The sequence below is a fragment of the Episyrphus balteatus genome, chromosome 1 (assembly GCF_945859705.1).
Source record: "Episyrphus balteatus chromosome 1, idEpiBalt1.1, whole genome shotgun sequence".
Classification (NCBI taxonomy): Eukaryota; Metazoa; Arthropoda; class Insecta; order Diptera; family Syrphidae; genus Episyrphus; species Episyrphus balteatus.
Window position 1 is genome coordinate 47988575 of NC_079134.1, and position 26526 is coordinate 48015100.

General features: G+C 29.0%; 2 protein-coding genes across 3 annotated transcripts in view; one reads left to right on the forward strand and one right to left on the reverse strand.

Moving 5' to 3' along the window:
* Nucleotides 1-877: 877 nt before the first annotated feature.
* LOC129906760 (uncharacterized) lies at nucleotides 878-24152 on the reverse strand. The gene is made up of 5 exons (XM_055982660.1): nucleotides 23264-24152; nucleotides 1714-1825; nucleotides 1471-1653; nucleotides 1213-1398; nucleotides 878-1148 (listed from the first exon to the last, which is right to left on the reverse strand). Exons 1-5 carry the CDS (start codon nucleotides 23296-23298, stop codon nucleotides 987-989), a joined length of 678 nt encoding a protein of 225 aa, XP_055838635.1. The 5' UTR covers nucleotides 23299-24152; the 3' UTR covers nucleotides 878-986.
* The window catches only part of LOC129906757 (mucin-2), a 175379-nt gene continuing 155685 nt past the window's right edge, over nucleotides 6833-26526 (forward strand). Inside the window, exon 1 of one of the 2 annotated variants that reach the window (XM_055982657.1) lies at nucleotides 6833-7068. The gene's annotated coding sequence lies outside the window, so the exon portion shown is untranslated. The remainder of the gene's footprint in view (nucleotides 7069-26526) is intronic. The other variant, XM_055982656.1, reaches the window with a different exon arrangement.

Sequence of the window (26526 nt, forward strand, 5' to 3'; positions counted from 1 at the left end):
TCAAAACCTAGAAGGTATAGAAACATAAGGTTTTCACTATTCGATAAGGAATCAATTGAGACAGTTTTCTACACATGAGTCAATTTTTTATTAAAATTCACAGTCTGGACAAAAATAGTAGGTAATTAATGAGTTAAAAAAAAAGTTTTCAAAAAATACCAATTTTTCATAGATAAGAATGTTTTTTTCATTGCATTTTTTTGATTCCTAATAATAATGGATATGAAAACCTTCATGCAAAATTTGGTTCCTCTACCATAACTTTTAAGGGTTTTTCGGTAGTAAGTTTGCAACTGTTATAATAATATGGGTTGACAGATGAAAAACTGGTATAATTTTTTTTTTCAGAGACGTCAGATTGTCTTGATTTTAGATTTTTTGGTATCAGCATTAAAAAATACCTCGAAGACATGTATCATATGTGTATATAATATACCATTGTCTATTATCGCTAATTTTGAAAATCTCCTTTCGCGCTTTGACCTTGAAAATCGCGACTCGCGGACATTAGATTTTTCTAAACTTTTGAGGTATGTTATAGAATGCAAAAAAGGAAAATATTGAGCAAAAAAAATTTCTATTAGCATTCATTCCGAGGTGAAACCCTTATTTGACTGGATTATATTACTATCATCGCAACTCGACTCAGGTTTCAGGTTTATTTTTGTCAAGAATTATGACGGATTTTATTATTATAGTTGGTGGTTGGATTATAAAATTTTTGAGGAGAGTAGGAAAAATAATGTGTGAGGACAATTTGGTTAGTTTTGTTGAATAAATTAACTACGACTTTATTTTGTTAAACACCCACATCCCATATACATAATATAAAGTTAATTCAGATTTATTTTGATATAAATTAAAAAATACAGGTCTATTTGTAACATTCGTAACAGAACTCAACCCAAATCCCAACAAAAATTTTAAATAAGTTATATTTGATTGAATTTCTAAATTCCTCTATTCTATTCTGGACGTAAACATCATTAAGTTTGTTTTTTAAAAACCCTAGCATAAACATTAAAGCCACCAACAAGAGTCTCCATATTCTTTAAGCAAGTTACTTCTAGTCTATAAACACCAGGTTGCACATGTTTGGGAAGTTCACCACGTTCCTTAAGAAAAGCACTCTTGATATGATAAGTTCCCTAAAATATAAAAATAATATCTAAATAAACATAATAATTTAAACAATTATAATTTTTCTTAAACCTTTGGAATGGGACACAATCCATCTTGCGGTATTTCAGGAAAATCTGAGACAGTCTCAAATGATGGGCTAAATGTTTTTCTAAAAAATCCTTGGTAAAATTTACACATTGGGGTCTGTTCATACTGATAGGGTGATGCACGATAATCACCATCTCCCAGTGCACTTCTTAAAATTTTCACTCCATACTGTAAAGTAAAATAAAACATTTTCAAGCCAGTATCTTCAAAAAAAAAAAAAAACAAAAAAACACATTTTACCGAATAAGTATTGTCCATATCCTTGTGATATGTAAAGCTTCCAGTAAAAGAAGAAGTCACATGAGTTCTATTACGACCTTTAAGTACTCTCAAATTGCTAAAATCAATATCATAATTACTTCCTTCTAGAGGTTCAAGTCGTTCTAGATGTGCTTCCCAATCATATTCTAATGCTTCCTCAGACTTCAGATAAGAAATAAATATATCATATTTTATTAAAATTTATCAAAGGATTAAACTTACAGCACAGATCCAAAACAAAAGGCAAATTTGAATAAAATAGGTGATCGTTCTCATTTCAAGTTTGAATTTTAGTTTCAGGTTTGAATTTAGTTTCTGATAGTAAAGTGAAGGTCTATTTAAATCAAATTGGAAGTTGTGTTACATAAAAAAAATCAATACAAATACAGTGAGCGAAGAAAAGTTAGATACAGAAGCATTTTTTGTTTTTTTTTTTTATTAAACTCCAATTTGGAGCAAGTTCAGTCATAGTTTGGGACCTTAAAAAATCTGCCGTTGTAATTTATTACCACCAGATTGAACACTAAATAATATTAGGTAAAATTCAATTATTATTTTACCGTCGCAGGGACATAAGACCCAAGGACAAAGTGCCACTTGTGTGGGACATAAGAACTATAAATTTGAAGCTTATGTCCCACGCGTTATATCCCACTAATAAAGAATTATTCACATATATTATAAAATGATCTCGAATCTGGGTGCGGGGAATTCAAAGCAGCCATTTTTTTTTTAATCCAAAAATCAAAATCATTTTGAAAAAAAAAAAAAAAATTCTGATTCAAAGATAAATAAACCGTTACTAAAACAACAACCAACAAATTTTAATTTTTTTTAATTTACAATCATTTTTTTTTCAATGTGGTTTTAACTTTTTTTCGTGTACTGTTTTACTATCTCATTTGGATGTATTATGAATATTTTTTGTTAAATAGGTTACATGGTTACGTTATATTAGATGACTATAATTATTTTTAATATTAAATTAATTTATATTTAAAAATTATAATTAAAATATTTGATAAATACTTTATTAGAAGATATATTATGTAAACTAATGGAAGGTTTTAATTAATTTTAATGGGCATTTTTATTAACACTTAGTGCCACAAGCACTAAATATCAAATATTTGGATCTCGATATTAGGTAAAATAAGTTGTGAAATAGACACATGCTGCAATTTGGAATCTTTTGTCTTTTTGTTTGTTTGTTTATTTGGAAAATTTAAAAAGATCAAAGTCATCTTTAAGGAGTTTTAAAAGTTGAATTTAAAATTACGAAAACAACTTTTGAAATCGTTTTAATATCTAAATAGAGTATGTTTGTCATTTGATTACTTGTATAACAAAAAATGTTTAAATTTTTTTTTTCAAAATTGTTGTTTTTTTGAAATTGTTGGAGCCTTTTTTAAAAATTAAATTTTTGTAAATAAGAATTTACGAATCTTTTGCTGTTTTGTTTTCCACATTAGACCAGTGCCGATGCCTTCAAAAACATTAAAAAGTACAAAAAAATCATAGTAGAATGAAACCCATTGAAAAAGAAGGTGAATATGATGAAAATTAAAGGAAAAATAAATTACGGGCGAGCCGAGTTCGGGAAGTGGGTGGGTTGAGTTTTTAATGGTAAAAAATGGTATATCTCGATTTCCGGCAAAACTACAAATCCTATAGAAAAAAGTTGTATGGCAAAGTTGTAGGTAATAAAAAGATCTACAACTTTTGTATCAACAATTTTTTTACATAACCTCAAAATTTATGTCAAAAATTCAAAAAACCGAGTTTTTGGTTTTTTATTTTTATCTTTTTCAAAAACAAAAAATTTTCTACGAAATTTGGTGAAAACTTACCTTATTATGTCCACTGTAACTTATTTGATTTAAAATATTAATTTGTTTACTTTATTTTGATTAAATACCAAAAAAACACCCTAATTTTCAATCGAAAATTCACGTGTCAAAATATCAGCTTTTTTCAAAAAGTCGGTGGGCATTTCGTTCGTTAAAATGTCTATTTTCTGATGTTGTAAAAAAAATTTACATTAGAATACTATAGAACATGTTCTCGTAAAATTCAAAAAATGAAAAAAGCTTGAATTCGAAAAAAAATTTTTATCATTGTTTAAAATTTTGGCCTATTTATTCAAATTTACACTTTAATTACTCAAAAAACGTAAGATTTATCAATGTTATTATGAGCCTAATAACTTTATTCGTCGAACAGTTAACTGACTGTTTATTAGAAGATTGAAAAATCGGCTCTAAATCAAATAAGTTACAGTGTATTTGGGACATAATAAGGTAAGTTTTCACCAAATTTCGTAGAAAATTTTTTGTTTTTGAAAAAGATAAAAATAAAAAACCAAAAACTCGGTTTTTTGAATTTTTGACATAAATTTTGAGGTTATGTAAAAAAATTGTTGATACAGAAGTTGTAGATCTTTTTATTACCTACAACTTTGCCATACAACTTTTTTCTATAGGATTTGTAGTTTTGCCGGAAATCGAGATATACCATTTTTTACCATTAAAAACTCAACCCACCCACTTCCCGAACTCGGCTCGCCCGTAATTTATTTTTCCTTTAATTTTCATCATATTCACCTTCTTTTTCAATGGATTTCATTCTACTATGATTTTTTTGGTTTCAAAAATTATCGACCCTGGTCTATCCGTTTTGGAAAAAATTATTTTTCAAAAATATTAATTATAATATTTTTTTTAAATACAAAATTGATTTTATCGAAAATTTTTCTTAGTTTTTAAATTAAATTATTTTTTGTAACAAAATTTTCCTTGAAATCGGTTAAGTGGTATGCGAAAAAGTCAAAAATCAAGAAAACGGTTCCATGCTAGGGTACCGCTAATAACGATAAAAAAAATATTTTACTGTCTGATTGTTTCAATTTTCGATTCAAAATTAAAAATAAACTATCTTCTATAGCTTATCTGAAATATAGTAACCTAAATTTGAATACTAATGAGAGATTTTTTAAAAATTGCATCATTTAATAGGGTAAATAGGGGTATATCAAAATTGCAGAGAAGTGGTTATTTTCTAAACGCGACGTTTTAGAAAAAAATATTTCTTTTCTTTTTTATCGATAGATAAATTTATTATTAGGCTAACAATGGTATTGAAAAAAATTTTAAATCTTTTAGAACCAAGTTATAAATGGTTTTTTAAAACTAAAACAAGAAGTAGTTGTGTAGTAATGGGTTTGACAAAGTAGTAATTACAGGTAGGGAAAATTTTTTTGACAATTTGAAAAACGTCATTCAAAAGATTTAAAAAACAAAGTAAGATGTCTAATACGGATTTTTTTTAAGTCTCTGAGTTTCGAAATATTTATGAATTTTTGAAGAACACCTACTTTTTTTGGGGATGGGAAGTACCATATTCTTTCAAATTTCAACATGGTTGGCTTTAAAAAATTCTAACTTTTTTTGTAGACATCATAGAAATATGATTGGAGCGTCATATGAAAGGTGAAATAATAATCTTTCTTATGATATAAAATTTATTTTAATGCCGGGAGAAGATAAAAAAGATTGATATTTTTGTTTTTTTTTTGATGAAAAATGATTGGGTTCAAAAAATTCTAGCAGTTTTGGTAGATGTCGCACAGACATGATCGATATAAATATTTCGAGCTGAAATAATAAGCTTTCAGATGGTACCTATAAAATTTATTATATAGGTTTTTATATAAAAAAAATCGATTTTTGGGTGATGGAAGTGATTTTTTTTTTTTTTTGTTAACAAAAGAACATAACCAGATTTTATAACGTTATTACGTAAAATTATCGTTCGTAAACCGACTTTACAGGTAACCACTTTTTTAATTCAAATTTTTTTTATTTAAAAAATAAGTTTTATTAAAATCCAACTATTTTTGTAAAACATAAAAATAAAAAACCAAAAAAAGCATAATTTCGCATTTTTATCACAAAGTTTGATTTATATTAAAAAATGATTTGAATACAATTTTTAGATCTTTTAGTTGAATAAAACTTTTGTGCATAACTTTTTTCGATAGAAGGTCTACTTTTGACAGATTTTTAACACCCACCCCACCTAACTTTTTCGCCCACCAACTCCCTTTACCCAAATTTGATTGTCTGCAGTTTATTATTCCTCTTTCATATACAATTTATCTTAAATTTTAGGACCAACTTTTGCCCTCTGAAAACAGGATTGACACTGGTCTATTATTACAACAGTTACCTACCAACATCTAAGTTGTTCAATGTCCTCTCATATTTTTGTTAAAGCTCTATAACATCCTCATCTCACAATATAAAAACTAAGGTATAAAATTTATTACAACAAAAAAAAAAAATTCTTGGTATCTGATGAACCTTCCATATTATTTGGCTTGTTAAATAATTAATTTTGTGTATCCTTTTAAATTTTTTAATCTCTTTGAAAAAAAAAAAAAAAAAATACCTAATAAAAAACAACCACAACCTTGGTAATTTATTTTTCTTAAATTACCCAACTCAAAATCAATATGAATATGAACTAGATTGAAGAATTTCAATTCATAAATAAATCAAATTCCAAAACATAAACATTAAATCAACAGTCTCATCAGAGGAGGAGAACTCACACCATTTATTTAGCTGAATATACAGAAAAACATCCCCAACCAACATCCCTTTCTATACAACAGAAAATTTTTACTTTCTCCATATACAAAAAGAACTTTCGTTAAAATTTTCATCTGCAAAATCATCAACATAACAATCTTCCCCTTGTAACCTTCCTGCTACATGCATCCGCAGCATCCTTCAAGCTTTGAAAACTTAAAAGCTTTTTTTTTTGCTTCCTATAATTTCACTCTCTGAACAGCCTATTCTGTCCTCACGTGAATCTAAATCGATACAAAAAAAAAGCAAACAAAAAAAAACTAAGAAAAGCTTCATCCCAATCCCCAAAAAGGACGAAGGACGATGAGCAAATTTTTGTAAAATGATTCCATCACACAGCATCCCAACAAACGATGAGTCAGTTCTCGTGGAATTTCTGAACGTGACAGTAAAATAACGGTCTCGTATTAAAATTTTACTCTCTTTTCGTTTTAAAGGAAAAAAATAAAAGAAATAAGAAAAAAAACAGTGAAAAATAAATATAAAGGTGTCTTAGCCAAAAATAGGAAAAATAAAATACCAAAAAGGGCTTTGCCCAATTTTAAATAAAAAGTTAAATAAAAAAAAATATTTAAAAATTAAATATTAGTGAATTTATTTACAAAAAATTAAAAATAATATTTATTGAATTAAATTCTAAAAGTGAGACAAGAATTCTTCCACAATAAAATGATTGTCATTTTGTGAATAAAAAAAATAAAATAAAATAAAAAAAAAAAACAAAATTCAAGGATATTTCTTCCCAACACAATAAAAAATAAAACCAACAAAAAATCGATACTTTTATTATAAAGAAAGAAACAAAAATTTATTGGGATAATTTTTCGCCTGAACGCATAATAAATAAGGATTACCGCACGTTTCGCAAACAACATAAACCGCTGAACACAAACGGCATTGCTGCTATATTGTGTCACGTTTGAATGTAAGTTTGCATCCCTTTCAGTTTTTTGTGTTTATGTGTGGGAGGGGAGGGCTATTTAAGATTCCGATGGTATATTACATAGGTACCGTTTGAATTCCTAAGTTCAACCTAAAATAAACAAGAATTTTTGTTATTGTGTTATTTTTGAGGGATAAATAGGATTATTTTTTGTTTTTTTTTTTTTTTTTTATTGGAAACACACAAAATCCCGATTATTTATCGTTCAGGATAATTATTGCATAATTTTTTTATGTCATAATTTATGTGATAGTAATAATTTATCTGATAGATTTATGCTGCATGTCAGATTAATATTCGCTTAATGGGATTTATTGGATTAAGATTAGTCATATCGAAGAGTTATGTGTAGTTGATACAAACTCACAAACAAACTTTTATATCCTTAAAAAAAAAAAAAAAAAAAAAATATTATTTTATCCCACTTCTGAGCCCTTTGTTAAAAAAAATAATAAAAAAAAGAGATTAAAAAGGAAAAAAACATAAAAAAAAACCCAGAGATGAATAAAGAAGAGCCCTTAACGATGTTTAAAGATAATGAAAAAGCTTAAATAGGGAAATCCTTAGAGAGCGAGAGAGATTACAAAACGTATGATAAAACAACACAACAAAAACACAGGGATTGCCTTTAAGATAATGAAGTTTAAAAAAATTATGAAGAAGCTTTTCTTTTAAGATTGTCATGTGGTTAAAATTAAGTTCAATGGTTGCTTAAGAGGCATACATACTCTCATACTCTTGTGTCCCTTGTTTTTATTCGGATCTTCCTTTTTGAATAAAAATAAGAACGATATGACACGGGGCATAGGTCTATTCTAGAACTTATCTTATTCTATATGCGATTGGGGGTAAGGGTGGTAATGTTGTTGAATTTATATACTTTTATAGATTTTTTTTAGCATAGCAGCTGGTTTGAATTGTTTGTATGTGTGTGCAAAAATTGAAGGAGATTCGTATTAAGGATAAGATGAATTCCTTATTTTTTTTTCTTCTTGTTTCGTTTTATAGTATTTTTTTTTTTTTTTTTTGATTTCATTTGATTGAATGTGAATTGATAACAATGAAGGCGCGAGAAGGAAAACTCTGTTTTTTTCTTGTGTTTGTGTTTTTTTTTTCTGTTTTGATATAAAGAAAATCTGACAGTAAAAATGAGATTTAAAAAAAATACTATTTCGATTTTGATGAAAGAAGGGAATAAAATGTATTTATTTTTTTTTTTTTTTTCATTTTTAATCAAGCTTACAACTTGTTTTATTTTTCAATGTCGATGTAATATAAAATGAAAAAAGAAAAAAAAATAATGTCAGATGAAAAGAGAATGTTAAATTTAATGAAAAGACAGAATGAGATTAGGATTTTAAAGAATGACATAGTCGTCTTTCTGTCACTTTGGGTAGGTAATGGCTAATTTAAAAGAAACTGACTTTAAGCTTAAGTGAAAATGATAGGAGGAAGTAAAACTTTATTTGTATTTGGAGGAATGTATTTTTTTAGGCTGTATAATCAGATTTGACAATTGACATTGATTTGAAAATCTTTTTGCTATACCTACCTGATTTAAGATATTAGAGCGATATTAAGACAAGAAATGATTTTTTATATGAATGAGAAGCTCAAATGAAAGAGTGTGAAACTAGCAGTGTTCTAGAAACTGAGTTTCGGGGTCAATAAAATGGATTTACAGGTTATATTATAAATTAATACTTAAAAATGAAATTGGCGGAGTTATAAAGCTAATTTTCTTTAAGTTATTGGCTGTAAATAATTTTTATTTATATTAAATTAAATGTGCAACGGGCATACCAGTTGTCCTTTTTTTTATAAAATCACCCATATTCTCTTTCACAAAAAAAAAAACTGCGTTAGGTCGAAAAAAATAATTTAACTTTTGTACTTTTGCAAAAAGTGGCCAATGTTATTGAGGCATTGGTACCTAAAGGCTTTCTAAAATTAGCTTGAAAAAATATTTCCATTAAATAACTCAAATTTTTAGTCATTTATTTGACATGTTTCTTTTTCGTGGAATTTACTTGCGTTGAAAATTTATTTTTTCTTGCAGATTAGTATTTTCCCAGTATTTGATTTTGTGTCATTGTAAAACCTCTAAAATGTTTAACAATTTTTAAAAATATAATCGGATTAATAAGAAAGAGCAAAAGCTGTTAAAATGGAAGCTTTTGTTTGCATTAGAAATATATTTATAAAATTCATAGGACGGTGTTGTAACATGATTTTTTTTACTGGAATACAGTGAAGTTTAAAGAATAAACTATATAGATTCTGAAACCAACCCATACGAATAACTTTGGGATTAACATTTTTTTGGAAAAATAGAAGCCATTTAATTTTCAAAGAATTTATCTTTTGTACAGGGGGAGATTTTTTAAATTGTTGACGTATTTGCTAATGTAATTTTTTTCATTAACAGATACTGTATTTGAATTAATTTAGAGCGATTTTTTGATATTTGAATTAATTTCTGCTGATTAATTTGAGTTAAATTTTAAAACTTTCTGTGTTTTGAATCTTTTTTTATTTTTAAACTATTGTTATACTACCAGTGTTTTTTGTACAACTCAGTATTAACTGAATTCTTGCTAAAAATTTATATTTTTAAAACTTTGCAATTTTTTGTAACTGATCGCTCGTTTGTTATATTATAATCTTTAAAGATTTATGTGAGAAAAATAGATATTTTCGCCATAATCAACCCTCTGCCGGCAAGCGGGTGCGAATTTGGGAGGACAAAACTTTAAAATTAATGATTTTTCAAAACAGATGTTTGCAAAACAGTCTCATTATAATGGTGACAATATATTTTTTTATGAATTGTAAATACAATATTCGAATTCTTCGGGAAATTCTACGTCAATTTCATACGCATTTCCTTACAAAATATTGAATCCGAAAAAAGTTATAAAGATATGAAAAAGTAAAAACCAAATTCGAGCTCGTGTGCTTTTCACGTCACAAAAAAGGGGTGTGCCTACAGAGGGTTAAGGCGTTCAGAATGTTAATGAGTAAGGTCTGTTTAAAATTTATGCATTATACGTACGGTGACGATATTTCTGGTAAACCCGGGACAGATAAAAAATTCGTTGAATCATTTTGAAAATATTGATTTTTTTTAAATGAGTTTTCATAATTTTTCCTTATTTTGATATAAAGATTTAATAAAAGATTTTATGGGAGCGTTTTTGTTTCAATCATCATGCATTATCTGTTAAAACTTCTAAAAAAATATTTTTTTAATCAAAATCGGGAGAGCTGTTTTTTAACATTTTATTTTTAATGATTTTGAAATTGTATGATCTTTAGCACAACTTTTAACATTTCCTTAAAAGTTTTGAAACTTATCTGGGTTCTTTACTCTTCCATATGTTGTTCTTTATTCGAAAACATTTTACCTGGTGTAGCAACCTGACAAACAGAAGCTGGAACTAAATAATTGACGAACATTTAAAAAAACTAAGCCTAGTCTAGAGGCGAAATGAAAATGTTCATACAAAACCAGCACACAATTTTGCTTTTCGCAGCGTATTTTCCAAATACGGGACGATCACAGGACAAATTACAAAATACGGGAAACTTATGCGTCCCGGCTTTCTTAAATAAAAACCCGGGACAAGCTGTAGAAATACGGGACAGTCCCGGGTAAACCGGGACGGATGGTCACCGTAATTATACGTGTCTTTGAAACTTTTAGAAGCCCAGGCAAATTAGTTAAAGTATGGGTATGAGAAAGCATTTTTCGCGGGACAAAATGTTTTTCATGGAATGTGTTTCTCATGTGTTTTTCATGGAATTAATTTCTAGATCTGAACATCTCAATCATGGGATGCGATCAAAAGAACACATGATATAAGCCGTTTATGCGATTATGTTTCAGAGACTTTTTTGTTTGTTTATTTGAATTGAGAACCACAATATGGTATGTTAAAAAAGCTTATATCTTAATTTCTGTTGACAGCATCGCCGGGATGGAGGTGTCCAGAGTTCGGAAAAATGATAGAGCATCAGTTTTTATATTTATAATTTAAAATAATGTAAATTTAGCCCATTGACATTAGCTGGAAAACTTACTTGATTTTTTAGAGAAAGTATGGTTGCCTGTAAAGTCGGTTTACAAACGATAATTTAAACCTCAGAAGGAAACAGGTAGTGTTTGAAAATTGATCTTTTGTAAACTTTTTATTATAAAAAAATTATTAAATAATAATTCCATCTCTTAGTATGATATTTAAGCTTAAGAAATAATTTTTTGAAGGCAATCATATTTAAAAAAAAAATCGAAAAATCGAAGGGTGATTTTGTTCACTAAAAGTTGAACATAACTGGGGATTTTTATCTTCAACTTCTGAATTTTGTTTTGTTGACTCAAAGTTGACGTTTTTAACTTTCGATTTCAAACTCGAGAGTTGATAAATTTTCGGTTTTCTTAACTTCCGGAAAAAGTAGAAGTTTGCCAACCAAACTTGAGATTTTGCTTCAAAATTATTTTTTTTTTTTTTTTATTTTCCTGTCAAAATTTAATTTTGCTGTTATTGTGAAAGCAAAATTAATGCTCCAAAGTAACGAAGTTTCGAAAAATAAGCCTATTTTTTTAAGAGGAGCAAATTCATAACATATTTTTTAAACAAACAAAAACAAAACCAAAAATTGTTTTTAAAAATTGAGAGAATTGCATTTTATATGTGTATTTTCTTACAGTATTTCAATAAAAAATAAAATGCACGACTGGGGTCGCACGAACTTGCTCTTAGAGTTAAAGTTGCTTAAATTTTTAAGACTTTTTATGTAGAAATTTGGAAAAAAAAAAAATCGTTTTTTAAAAAAAAAATTAAATAAAATCTGAAATTAAATTGCCCTCCAAAACAAGTATGCAGTTTTGATTGATATATTAACATGCATTTTTAGAAAAAAAATTTTCAAAATCGTTAGAGCCGTTTTTTAAAAAACTAATTTTTTATAAATAATTTTTTGGAGAAAAAGTTTAAAAATAAAATTGGTATGCCATTTTGTAGAAATTACTAGTCAACATCTAAAAACAAAATTTCAAAAAAATTCAATGTCCCGTTTTCGAAAATTTGATTTTTCAAAAAAAAATTTTCAAAATTTTTTTAAAAATCCAAAAATTATTTTTTTCAAAATTTTATTTTTGGCTTATATTTAAATTATATAAATGCTTCTTCACAAAAAGTTTCGTTCAAATCGAATAAGCAGTTTTGGAGATAATCGGATTTGAAAAAAACGGTTCTATGGCAGGTACCGTTAATAATGATTTTCAAAAAAAAAATTTTTCATTAAAAGATAGACCTTAACTTAAAACTAACACTTGAATTTTTTAAACAAAATCGTTGGAGCCGTTTTTGAGATATTTTAATTTTACTAAAATCGGTATATGACAAGTACCGTTATTTTTGGTCCAAAAAAATTAATTCCAAAAACCCCTCTGGAGAGTCGCCAAATAACGCTGCATACCAGGTTTGACATCAATCGGTTCATCCGTTTAGGCTGTAGCTCCTTATACAGACAGACAGACAGACTGACAGACTGACAGACTGACAGACTGACAGACAGACAGACAGACAGACAGACGGACTTCCGGGACCCACTTTTTTGGCATTGTCTACCATCGTAATGTCATGGAAAAATGTTATCTCAACTTTTTTTTTTTGTACGAATGCATAACTTGATATATAGTACCTATATCGCAAGTAAAAATAAATAAATAAAAACATTCTATTCGTGAAAATATACAAATATACAATATTTTCTGGTGGTATGGATCTTGCAATAAGGAATTTTTCGGGTTTATTTCTGTCGACGAGGCGGACGCTAGAATGTTTTCACTTCCATCCAATTACATTTACTTCAGTTCAGTTATCATTACGCATTTTATATTTTTTTATAAATTAATAGTAGGAGATCCCGCCATAGGACGACCTACCCTCATCGTTATACCAGTTGAGAGTTATATTTTCTGAAAGCTAGTGTCTAAGGAAATAAATTGCACATGGGTTGCCAAGCGATATCCTGTCAAGGCATAGGGTTGCCAGGCCTTAAAGTTCATTTTTGCAAATTTTTGAAAATGCGACCCTGCTTATATGGCAAGCCTAAGTGTTAAAGAAAAAATATAATGTCATAGGAAATTTAATTTAAAAATTTTAATTTTCAGGATTTTTTAAAATTTGAAGTTTGAGTAGGGTAAACAAAGGCGAATTTAGAAAAAGGGGAAAAATCTATTATCTAAACAAAACGTGATAGAAATAAAATTGAAATTGGAATCGATAGATATTATAAATATATGAAAGCCACACATACAAATAAAAAATGTAAAAAATCTACAACGCGAGATATAGTCTTTTTAGAGTCATGATACTCCAATTCGATATTTGAGAAATAATTCACCAAAAATCAGAATGAAAGATTTTTTAAATAATTGTTATGTGATAAGTTAGGAAAAATAAAATAACTTGACACGTGTCTGTCAAATTTTTAAATTAACTTACCGTTTTTGTGAGGGGATTTTTTGAAAAGGTGCTTATTTTCGTATTTCAACATATTAAAGGAAAAAATCCCGTCATGGGACGACCTATCCACCTCATTATACCAGTTGAAAGCTATATTTTCCTAAGGGTAGTGTCTAAAGAAACAGTTTGCACATGGGTTGCCTAGCGATATCCTGTCAAGGCATAGGGTTGCCAGGCCTTAAAGTTTATTTTTCATTATTTTTGAATACGCCACCCTGCTTATACCCAAAGCCAAAGAGTTGTAAAAAAAATATTATGTCACAGGAAATTTAATTTAAAAATTTTAATTTTCAGGATTTTTTAAAGTTTGAAGTTTGAGTAGGGTAAACAAAGGCGAATTTAGAAAAAGGGCAAAAATCTATTTTCTAAACAAAACGTGATAGAAATAAAATTGAAATTGGATTCGATAGATATTATAAAAATATAAAAGCCACACATAGAACAAAAAAATGTAAAAAATCTACAACTCGAGATATAGTCTTTTTAAAGTCATGATACTCCAATTCGATATTTGAGAAATAATTCACCAAAATTCAGAATGAAAGATTTTTTAAATAATTTTTATGTGATAAGTTAGGAAAAATAAAATAACTTGACACGTGTCTGTCAAATTTTTAATTTAGCTTACCGTTTTTGCGAGGGGATTTTTTGAAAAGGTGCTTATTTTCATATTTCAACATATTAAAGGGAGAAATCCCGTCATGGGACGACCTATCCACCTCATTATACCAGTTGAAAGCTATATTTTCCGAAGGGTAGTGTCTAAAGAAACAGTTTGCACATGGGTTGCCTAGCGATATCCTGTCAAGGCATAGGGTTGCCAGGCCTTAAAGTTTATTTTTGCAAATTTTTCAAAATGCGACCCTGCTTATATGGCAAGCCTAAGAGTTATAAAAAAAAATATAATGTCATGGGAAATTTAATTTAAAAATTTTAATTTTCAGGATTTTTAGAAATTTGACATTTTAGAAGGGGAAACTGAGGTAAATTTAAAAAAAGGTCAAAAAGCTATATCCTTAACAAAGAGTGGTAGAAAAAAGATTGATACTGGAATCGATAGATATTGTTAAATTATATAAGTCACACATACAAACCAAAAATGTAAAAAATCTGCTACTCGAGATATGGAGGTTTAAAAGTCAAAACCGTGAAATTCGATGTTTGAGAAATAATTCACCAAAAATCAGCACGAAAGGTATTTGAAATTATGTTTATGTTATTAGAGAGCATAAATAAAATAACTTGACACGTATCTGCCAAATTTTTGATTTGACTTAGTTTTTGGTTCCTGTGTATTTTTAAAGAATAACACCGAAACAGTGAATTGAATTGTAAAAATCTGTAATTCTTCAAAAATACACAGGAACCAAAAACTAAGTCAAATCAAAAATTTGGCAGATACGTGTCAAGTTATTTTATTTATGCTCTCTAATAACATAAACATAATTTCAAATACCTTTCGTGCTGATTTTTGGTGAATTATTTCTCAAACATCGAATTTCACGGTTTTGACTTTTAAACCTCCATATCTCGAGTAGCAGATTTTTTACATTTTTGGTTTGTATGTGTGACTTATATAATTTAACAATATCTATCGATTCCAGTATCAATCTTTTTTTTACCACTCTTTGTTAAGGATATAGCTTTTTGACCTTTTTTTAAATTTACCTCAGTTTCCCCTTCTAAAATGTCAAATTTCTAAAAATCCTGAAAATTAAAATTTTTAAATTAAATTTCCCATGACATTATATTTTTTTTTATAACTCTTAGGCTTGCCATATAAGCAGGGTCGCATTTTGAAAAATTTGCAAAAATAAACTTTAAGGCCTGGCAACCCTATGCCTTGACAGGATATCGCTAGGCAACCCATGTGCAAACTGTTTCTTTAGACACTACCCTTCGGAAAATATAGCTTTCAACTGGTATAATGAGGTGGATAGGTCGTCCCATGACGGGATTTCTCCCTTTAATATGTTGAAATATGAAAATAAGCACCTTTTCAAAAAATCCCCTCGCAAAAACGGTAAGCTAAATTAAAAATTTGACAGACACGTGTCAAGTTATTTTATTTTTCCTAACTTATCACATAAAAATTATTTAAAAAATCTTTCATTCTGATTTTTGGTGAATTATTTCTCAAATATCGAATTGGAGTATCATGACTTTAAAAAGACTATATCTCGAGTTGTAGATTTTTTACATTTTTTTGTTCTATGTGTGGCTTTTATATTTTTATAATATCTATCGAATCCAATTTCAATTTTATTTCTATCACGTTTTGTTTAGAAAATAGATTTTTGCCCTTTTTCTAAATTCGCCTTTGTTTACCCTACTCAAACTTCAAACTTTAAAAAATCCTGAAAATTAAAATTTTTAAATTAAATTTCCTGTGACATAATATTTTTTTTACAACTCTTTGGCTTTGGGTATAAGCAGGGTGGCGTATTCAAAAATAATGAAAAATAAACTTTAAGGCCTGGCAACCCTATGCCTTGACAGGATATCGCTAGGCAACCCATGTGCAAACTGTTTCTTTAGACACTACCCTTCGGAAAATATAGCTTTCAACTGGTATAATGAGGTGGATAGGTCGTCCCATGACGGGATTTCTCCCTTTAATATGTTGAAATATGAAAATAAGCACCTTTTCAAAAAATCCCCTCGCAAAAACGGTAAGCTAAATTAAAAATTTGACAGACACGTGTCAAGTTATTTTATTTTTCCTAACTTATCACATAAAAATTATTTAAAAAATCTTTCATTCTGATTTTTGGTGAATTATTTCTCAAATATCGAATTGGAGTATCATGACTCTAAAAAGACTATATCTCGCGTTGTAGATTTTTTACATTTTTTTGTTCTATGTGTGGCTTTCATATATTTATAATATCTATCGATTCCAATTTCAATTTTATTTCTATCACGTTTTGTTTAGAAAATAGATTTTTGCCTTTTTTCTAAATTTACCTTTGTTTACCCTATTCAAACTTCAAATTTTAAAAAATCCTGAAAATTAAAATTTTTAAATTAAATTTCCTATGACATTATATTTTTTTTATAACTCTTAGGCTTGCCATTTAAGCAGGGTCGCATTTTCAAAAATTTGCAAAAATGAACTTTAAGGCCTGGCAACCCTATGTCTTGACAGGATATCGCTTGGCAACCCATGTGCAATTTATTTCCTAAGACACTAGCTTTCAGAAAATATAACTCTCAACTGGTATAACGATGAGGGTAGGTCGTCCTATGGCCGGATCTTAGACTATAACCATGAATTCGAATATGCTGAAATTGATTTGATTTGGATTATAGACTTTTGAAAAATTCGTCATTTTGAACACCATCAATGCAAAATAATACACAAACTTTAATAAAATTCTAACCGATGACGTAAAACATTCAAAATATGATTATAAGCTGTCAATATTTTTGTTTGTTGTCACAAATATCCCAGGGATATTTTAAAAACTAAAAGTTAGCCAACTTTTGTTTTTTAAACTCGAGAGTTAAGAAAAAAATAGTGAACAAAATAAATTCTCAACTTTTGTTTTAACTCTCGAGTTTCAGTCAACTCTCAAGTTTGTTAACTTGAGAATTTGCTTCAAGTTGAGCAATAGTGAACAAAATCGCCCTAAATGTTTTTTTCTTTTACTATTTTGTCAATTTTTGTTTATGAATTGTTCACAAAAAAAAAAAAAATTTACCCCATGAAAGCTAATTAATTTTTTCTAAACCTTTAACATTTTTATTTTTGGCTATCTTAAGTTTAATAACTGATACGGTCACTATGGTGTATGCGTAATATTTTCGTTAAAAGTTTAAAACGAGAAATTACATAATTTAAGCGAAAAAATATTTTTTTTCTCGTAATTTTAGATAATTTACGATGTCAGTAAACTAAAATTCCATGGTTGGTGAAATACCAAGCTTATCTGAATTTTAAAACTCATTTTGAACTAACATAAATAATTGAATGATAAATTGTTTTCATCGTTTTTGCTCAATTATTTTCATGACTATGTGAAACAAGAAATTAAAAGTTATTTTACAATATTTAATGCAAAAGCATTTAAAATTCATAAAAATGTCTTTCAATTGAAAGAACCATTTATTTTTTAATTTTACAAGAAATTTTAATCTTCAAGTTTAATAACATTTAAATTATAAAAATCTGAATTAATCAGATTTAAGTACTTTTACCCCGCAGTTTGAAGCATTTTCTCTTTTAATTTGTATTCGTTGTAACCAGTTGCATAAGTTCATTAATTTAGCCAAGAATTTGTTTCATATATCAAACCAATTCATTCTCTACTTAGAACAAATTGTTAAGTTTTAATTTTCTCAGAAAGGTAATGAAATTGTAGTTTTTTTTTGTCATAAATAGGTATTTTGTATGTTGTTTCATTTTAAATAATAAATTTTCCGAAAATATTGATTGTATAATCGATAAAAGCATTTCCATGTACCTTTTGTAACATAAACAAACATTTTTGAAGGTTTAAGCTTTAATTCATTAATTTATTAATATGTGGATTATAAATATTTGAAGGTTCTCAAGTAGGGTAGAAGGGGGAGGATTTGCCAGGATTTAGGAAAATTGACTTAACGCAAAGTTCTTACGTTTTTTTTAATTTTTTTATATCTGATATTATTATTGACTTTATTATCTTCACTTAAATATTTTTTTCATCTTGATATATTAATTATTTCTATTTTTAATAATTTATTCAAAAAAACGAAAAGTTATGTGGCAAAGCCACCCCAGGTGGGAGGCTTTGCCACGGGGGTGGGGAGGGATTGCCAGTTACCTAAATATCAAAGTTAATATAAATAAAACCAATAACAACAAACAAAACTTTTTTTTTAGCTGAAAATACGAAGAAGGGATTGATTTTTTTAGGATTCTGTCATCCTCTTTTGAGGAAGCTAGCTTCTGGCAAATGTACCCCATGGGGTGCATTCGCCAGAGCAAAACCTACCCAAAAACAAATGGCAAATGCACCCCACAAGCTAATCTTTTAAAAATTTACTTATAACTTTTTTATAATTTAAACAGTAAAAAAATCACTTCTACACAGCATAGTACACATAATTTTCAAAAGATATTTGTATGAAAAAGTAATTTAACAACACAAATACTAAAAATTTATGACGCTTATGTACCTTCATATTTTGGTTCTCATCTTTAAAAAACTAACACAAGCGTCTAATTTATTTCGTGTCCAGCCAAAAGCTGTCAAACTTTGTGGGAAGTTTTCAATCATAAATGTACAACAGAAAATGATTTTTCGGTATTTAATATTCTGTTGGTTTGGAAAATAACCTGGGCTGGCAAAGGTACCCCATTGGCAAATGCTCCCCCTTCTACCCTATCCTTAAATTAAACAAACAAACTTTCTCATACTCAAAAATGTCAAACTATGTTAAAGGGGTTAAAAATTGATGTCATCAATGTCTCTATTTAGTGCATTAACACATAAATACGAACACATACAAATTCAAATAGAAAACTAAACTACATAATAACAATTCTTTCCCACATTCACAAACTACTTATATTTAAACTATGTGCAAAATAAAAATGATGAGAACATAAACATTCCTTATCCATAAACTTAATGGACGTAGATGGAGTGTGACTCATACAAATTTATAAAACGTCCTTGTGTAATGTGCTTCAAGAATTTTATGAAAGAATAAGGGCAAATATTTATTTGTCTTTATTTTCAAATCGTTGAATAAATAGAAACTTTTACCCTCATTTTAATAGCTTTAGAAAACAAAAATGAAAACAAAAAATATATATGGTATATTTTTATAAGAAAAAATTGAAAAAAGGATCTACCCAGTAGGTACTTCCATCAAAGACCGTCCGTCACGTCAACTAAGCGTGTAACATAAGAATTCCTTCATTTTTTAAAGCATCCCATCATCTCTGCCAAGTGTTTTAAACAGTCCGAAATTATAATTAATTAATGTCCTCCTTCTCAAGCTCTTGTTATTATGCACAAACTCACACCCATTGAACAAACAACATTAGCACATTTACAGTTCAAAATTTGTACCTAATCAATTTGGGAATTATCATCCACTTTTCTTCTTCTTATTCTCAGGACGAAACTGGGATGATGATGAGGAAAGAGTAGAGGGTGATGTCATTTTGTTGATGCCTCGTAGCTTGTATACCTCCTTGTAAACTTTGAATCTGAATATTGTGTGTGAAACCCTTTTGTGATGATGTAGTTGTGGGGAGGTTGTTGAAATAAAAAGAGAGCTCGTTGTTTCTTGTTTATTTAGCGTTTTTCGTTTCTTTTTTGATCTTTTGATTGACAAGGACAGGGACGATTATGAAAATAAAAGCTCCCTTCCTCCAATTATTCTGAAAAAAATCCCTAGAGAAAAGAACCTCTATACCATCAGTATGAGTCATTATAAATTAAAAAACTATAGTGGTCGAAATGAATGGGTTTTGGTGACCCAAAATTGTTTGGTTGATGGGGGACTAATTTATGCAGTGAAATTATGATAAATTTGATATTATTCATGTAATAATTCTCTACAGAAAATATTTTTGATATTAAATTTAAATTAAACTCAATTACATCAGCCATTTTTGCTAACTGTTCGATGGTGTTAATCACAACAACACTTCAAGCCAGAAGTTGAACGGATTTTTGAAAAATTATTTCACTATTATTGACTTGTGAGTTTCAGACACTTGTTTCTAGTCGATATAATCGAGATTGTATTTTCATCACATTGTCTAAGTCTATCTCGGACTTTAAGGCTTCGGTGATGTTCTGACCGATTTCTACGGATCATCCGGATGGATCTAGGTATATTTCTCGTCTTTATTTATACGCTAAAATTGCTATAGAGATGGTTTTTATCAATTTGATATTCTATCTAAAATTTGCCAGAGTGTGAAGATTTGGTTTATGGTACAAATTTCCTTAATTAAACGACGCTGATAAAAGCCAATAAAGTCAAGGTTCTAGGGAACACCCAAAATACTCGACAAAAAAAAGTCTTTAAGTCTCTGAAACTTGCCAATTATTACAGACAATACATGTCTGTAATAATTGGCAAGTTTCAGAGCGTCTTCCTTCTTTTATTTGGGACATATTAATTCCGAACTTCCATCAATTTACCATACTATCTTCTGACGTCCTCTCTAGATCATTTAAGGGGTAATAACACCTTGTAAACCACGAAATCGAGAGTCATTTTCATCAGCGTATAAAACAAAGAAGAAATATTATTTTCTTTTAATGTTTGTTTAGTTTATTTAAATATATTAATAGGTAACAGAATAGGCTAATGTTAAATTTTTTAATGATGTGAAATTTTTTAAATGGCGGTGTAGTTCAGGATGATAGTAAAATCCTGTACTCCCATCGGGCGACCAACTAACTCCTACAGTTTTTAACCGATTGGGCTGAAATTTTGTGTGGAGCTTAAAAATACTATTCTCTAGTGAAGTACGTAGGATTTTTTTGAAATATTAAAATTTAACGATTTTATAGTCTTTTTTTTTAACGAATTTTGTTTTTGGAATGAAATAATTTTTTCAAACTAATGCCATTTCTTTAAAAAACTAATATTTCAAAAAAATCCTACGTACTTCACTAGAAAATAGTATTTTTAAGCTCCACAAAAAATTTCAGCCCAATCGGTTAAAAACTGTAGGAGTTAGTTGGTCGCCCGATGGGAGCACAGGATTTTACTATCATCCTGAACTACACCGCCATTTAAAAAATTTCACATCATTAAAAAATTTAACATTAGCCTATTCTGTTACCTTTTAATATACTAAATTAAACTAAACAAACACCAAAAGAAAATAATATTTCTTCTTTGTTTTATACGCCGATGAAAATGACGCTCGATTTCATGGTTTACAAGGTGTTATTACCCCTTAAGCATTTTAGAAAAGTGTTCACATCTTCAGCATTATTTGAAAATCTCATTACATACACTTTTCAAAAGAATTGACCATTTTATTTTCGTACTGGCTCTTCTTTCAAATTATATAGAATTTAATTCTGGATTTCGAACAGGCTGGTTACAGAGTAGTTCGTCTCTTGTCTGTATCCTGAATCCACTCTACTGAATTTCGAATGTAACCATAGAAATGTATTCCCGAGTAAAAATAGAAATTGAATTTTTTAAGAAAACAACTCTTGGCCACTGCACCACAGCTGCACCATCGCCGCACCCTTTCATTTTATATGAAAAACTTCGCCGCAGCATGATAAATCGACGAAAAGCAAATTCGAACCTACGTGTATAGCGCACTTTCAATAAGCAATTCAATGCCACTCGACCACCAAGTATACTGTTTGTACGAACCAGCAGTTTTTTGTTTTAGTGAAAATAACTTCAAAGATGTTGTTTTAGATTTAGGATTCATAGATTCAAGTTCTTTAAAAACAAAAAAAAAAAACTAAAAATTTAAAAACAAAAGTCCAAAAAATGCCAAATTAGTAGAACACACTTTAAGAACTATTATTACGCTATTTCATGGATTGTTTTTTTTTTTTTTTAATTAGCACAATTTCGAGATCTCTTCTCTTTATGTTTCATAAGAAAATATTGCGGTTATATGGTTGCCAACTATGTTTTTAAGTAAATATTAGAAAACATGATATAATGAAAAGTTTCAATGTTCAATAAAACTGAGAATTTATTTTTTCTGTGAACGAAAATATACTTTTCTAATAGATTTTAATATTCTTAGTTCAAATCTGAAGTTGAAAAAAATCTACGACATCATCTCGATGTCTATTTTAACGCCCATTTTTTTCGCCATTTTGAATATAAAAAAGTTGGCAGTTTTTTCTTATTTTCCATACTATTATCATTCAGTGTAGCAAATTTCATGACTTTTCGTCCCGAAATGGCCGTGCAAATGAATTTTAAGACCAAAAACGACCAATGGCAGCACTGTGCGGCACGGCGGCGGCGGCGGTGCGGTGAAATTCCACTTTTAGTCGGGTTTTGATCGCCTCATTAAATCAATGATGTCTCTGATGATCCGCCCTTTGGCATTGTTTCTACTCTACATTTGAATCTAATATTGGGTATACAAAAGTGGTATCTGTTATGGAAGTTTATTGACCTGAAATATTCCTGCAATACCCGATTTATATTTTGGTGCCATATATAAGTGGAACCGATGGCTTCTACTCCATGGAGTATATGAACGCAAGTTAAGAACCTAGCTATTCATTAGAGTTTCCATTATTTTTGTTTTTGCTCCTATTTCATCGAAAGAGGTATCAGAAAAGTTGCGTATTAACGAGTAGCTTTTAATATGATCTTACTTTTTAATTTGATCATAACTCTCGGGCTATAGGGTATTTATATAATCGCTGGTAGAGGCCCAAAAGTTATCTCGAAACTAAAAAGTAAGTATACTCTCAGAGTCTTCTCTTCAATGCGCAACTTTTGAGACCTCTTACGATTAAATACACGTTGTCGACTGTTGAAAGTATTTTCATGTATAGACTGTAACTTCCAAACTTCGAACCAAAGATGACAATTTTTCCGATCTTTTTGATTTCAGTAGTCAGTCTCTCTATCCCATCGATTTCTGAAGGGCAGATATATCACAATGTTTTCCACAAATTTTTCGAATTTACCTGCGATGGTTAGAGTCCTTATTCTTCTTCTCCATTTATCGACAACAATCATGATCTCGTAAGTCTCCCATCTCTTTTCTTTCCAATACCTAACTGCCTTGGGGTTAATTCAATTTTGATTTTGTTTTGCCGGGGTTCTCAAGTTTTCTTCTTTGTACATGACAGTACCATATTAGTCGGCCGTGATCAAGTGCTTGTTGCAAAGGTGTAGGATTCTCATTTATGATGATCAGCAAAGAATAGCTGATTTTCTTTCGGATCCGTCACTTTACCTTGCTTGTCCATGATCATTCGCACCCTTGAAAAATTAAGATGTGTTTCCATCTTAAATTCTGTATCTGTGGTTGATTTAACCTGAAACAAACCCACATTGGAGGTAACTTTCTCTCCACTGATTAGGCATTTGGTCGGCGCAGATGGCCTTGGAGATGAGAACCATGAACGATCAAGACTCGATGTCTCTCATCATTTTCCAGAACTTGGAAGGTTTTTGTCTAGACCAATTTGTTTTTCTTTGTTGGAAAGAGACGGGAAAGAGCACATATGTGCTCTAAATAGGTTGGGGTAGTCCGTAAAAGCTGTTGACTAAGAAGTTCAACCTAACTACATAGCTACCTCTGATTTTCTGAATGAATTCTTCCGCTTAAGACCAAGTAACTTGCCGATATTTTTTTTTGGAGCCATTTTGGTAAACAGCAACCCAAATCCAAATTACCGAATGAGAATTACTAGGTCCGGAACTTTCAACGCTCAACTATAGCAATTTACTCAGACCTTACATTTTAATTTTGTGTATTGAATGAGTATACCAATATAGGAGGACGTGGGATGTGGAGGCCATCACTTTCACTGTCGAAATGTGTCCTAAAATTTGTCAAAAGTCCATCTTTGCAAGTAGGAATGGGTCGATATTTCAGTAACAGGTATTGAATAACAGGTATTGGAAAGTAGCAATAACAACTTGCTACTCATCAGGGAAAATACCTGTTACTGAAATAACAGTTAATATTTTCAGTATCTTAAGTAAATTTAAATTATATTATTTTTTTTTGCAATCCAAGAAAATTTTCGGTAATAAGAAGGTTAATACAATGAAAAATACCTACTAATTATCTAAACAACTTTCTCTTATCCTACACAAAAAATTATTTTTATCGGTAATAATCTGTAATACCTGTTACTCGGATCAAAATTATCTGCTTAGTCAAAATTATCAAGGAATTTATAATACCTGTTACTTTTGATAAAATTCATCTTTGATACTTTCAGTTCAGGCGAATAATCTGTTAAAAACACAAACGCTCCTATAATACCTGTAACTCGGATCAAAATTATCTCCTTACTCAAAATTATCAAGGAATTTATAATACCTGTTACTTTTGATAAAATTCATCTTTGATACTTTCAGTTCAGGCAAATAATCTGTTAAAAACACAAACGCTCCTATAATACCTGTTATTGGGATCAAAATTATCTCCTTACTCAAAATTATCAAGGAATTAATAATACCTGTTACTTTTGATAAAATTCATCTTTGATACTTTCAGTTCAGGCAAATAATCTGTTAAAAACACAAACGCTCCTATAATACCTGTTATTGGGATCAAAATTATCTCCTTACTCAAAATTATCAAGGAATTAATAATACCTGTTACTTTTGATAAAATTCATATCTTTGATACTTTTAGTTCAGGCAAATAATCTGTTAAAAACACAAACGAAAAATGAGAAAATGTAAAATTTATACCAAAATTTCGTCGTTTTCCCCAATACCTGTTACTGTAAGAAATATTTCTATACCTGTTATTTTTGGTATAATTTTACATACGAAAAATGAGAAAATGTAAAATTAATACCAAAATTTCGTCGTTTTCCCCAATACCTGTTACTGTAAGAAATATTTCTATACCTGTTATTTTTGGTATAATTTTACATACGAAAAATGCGAAAATGTAAAATTTATACCAAAATTTCGTCGTTTTCCCCAATACCTGTTACTGTAAGAAATATTTCTATACCTGTTATTTTTGGTATAATTTTACATACGAAAAATGAGAAAATGTTAAATTAATACCAAAATTTCGTCGTTTTCCCCAATACCTGTTACTGTAAGAAATATTTCTATACCTGTTATTTTTGGTATAATTTTACATACGAAAAATGAGAAAATGTAAAATTAATACCAAAATTTCGTCGTTTTCCCCAATACCTGTTACTGTAAGAAATATTTCTATACCTGTTATTTTTGGTATAATTTTACATACGAAAAATGAGAAAATGTAAAATTTATACCAAAATTTCGTCGTTTTCCCCAATACCTGTTACTGTAAGAAATATTTCTATACCTGTTATTTTTGGTATAATTTTACATACGAAAAATGAGAAAATGTAAAATTAATACCAAAATTTCGTCGTTTTCCCCAATACCTGTTACTGTAAGAAATATTTCTATACCTGTTATTTTTGGTATAATTTTACATACGAAAAATGAGAAAATGTAAAATTAATACCAAAATTTCGTCGTTTTCCCCAATACCTGTTACTGTAAGAAATATTTCTATACCTGTAATTTTGGACATCCATAATTAATGGTTTCATTATAATTACAGAAAAAAAAAATAACTTCAGGTTTTAGTTATATTTTGCAAAAGATACGCATTTTATAACTACTTAAATTGCCACAATTAAAGATAATTTTCTGCTCTTACTAAATATCATTCTCAAAATAATGAGATTGCACTCTCGTTCTTTAGTGAAAATTGTATTACTAACTGTTATTTCAGTAACAGGTATTTATACCTGCTATTGGAAAGTAGCAATAACAGGTAGTAACAGTTATCCAAAAGTAGCAGTTAAGCCCATCCCTATTTGCAAGGGTACCTACAATAGAAAAAAGCCGTCAACATTTGATGAGTCCTTATTACCACAAGAATGCTTATTACAGTAAATAATCCTACAAAACTATAAACTACATTCTTCGAATGCTTGTATCTTCAAATCTTGAATACGGATTGACTTAAAATTAGTGTTTTCAAATATTGTTTATTTCGAAAATATCATTGGAAATTTAAAGCTTAAGGCCCTAAATGTCGAAAGCAATTATTTACTCATCTAATTTACCCTCAATCCATTACAAAATCTATTATATAGCCCTTTCGATATGTTTGTTTGAAGGTAATTATAAAACCCACTCATATTACATTGGATATGTTTTATAAAAGCGTATATCACCACCTTTCCCCTAAGGGATACAAGAGTTCTCT